General features: G+C 64.7%; 1 protein-coding gene across 1 annotated transcript in view; it reads right to left on the bottom strand.

Annotated features, from left to right (window-relative positions):
- Positions 1 to 499, bottom strand: part of PSMB5 (proteasome subunit beta 5) — a 6,857-nt gene extending 6,358 nt beyond the window's left edge. Inside the window, exon 1 of the mRNA XM_015406309.1 lies at positions 237 to 499. Within this exon, the coding sequence (XP_015261795.1) occupies positions 237 to 467 (231 nt within the window). The 5' untranslated portion in view covers positions 468 to 499. The remainder of the gene's footprint in view (positions 1 to 236) is intronic.
- Between the last annotated feature and the right edge of the window lie 206 nt (positions 500 to 705).

The raw sequence follows: 705 nt of genomic DNA, 5'->3' as shown, positions 1-705 counted from the left end.
CCCCCCCCCAATTCCAATAAGTAAAGTAAAGGTTCCCTTGCTCGAAAGCCAGTCGAAAGCCGACTCTAGGGTTGCGGTGCTCATCTCCGTTTCAAAGCCGAAGAGCCAGCGCTGTCCGAAGACATTTCCGTGGTCATGTGGCCCCAGCCTGCAACCCACCCGAAGGGCCAGGGAACACGACCCCAACCCCGCACACACACCCCCAACCAAAAGGGCAGAGCCTCGCCCCCTCCCACCTTGAAGGCCAAAGTGGTGGTCCCATGCAGGAGCTCGATCTTGGCATCCACCGCGGCGGTGCTGGGGCAAGGGGCGGCCAGGGACAAGGGCAACCCCGCGCTCTCCGTCCCCTTCTCTCCTCCACCGAAAGCCCCGAGCGCGGGCGACCGGAATTCGCAGCCGGCGCCCAACCCAAAGTACCCGGCCCGGTTCACGGGCTCTTGCGGCTCCAGCAGGCTGGCCAGCGCCATCTTGGATGTGGGCGAGGAACAGTGACTCAGGGAAGAACGACGGCCCAGCTCCTATATAAGCTCCGGGCGCCATGTTGTGTGAGGGCAACGAAGGCCGGGGGTAAGGCTGACGTCAGCGACGGGCGCCACCATAGGCGCCGCGCCATTCGTTGGTCTAAGCCGGCTGGTGAGGGCGGCTCCGCCGTTTTTGGTGAGGGCGGCCGGGCTGTTTGGGAGCCCAGGTCGGGCGCCATTTTGA

This window comes from Gekko japonicus, unplaced genomic scaffold, assembly GCF_001447785.1.
Source record: "Gekko japonicus isolate JY-2015 unplaced genomic scaffold, Gekko_japonicus_V1.1 scaffold1746, whole genome shotgun sequence".
NCBI classification, from domain to species: Eukaryota; Metazoa; Chordata; class Lepidosauria; order Squamata; family Gekkonidae; genus Gekko; species Gekko japonicus.
Note: the sequence above shows the minus strand (reverse complement) of the source record. Positions and strands in the feature narration are given on the sequence as shown.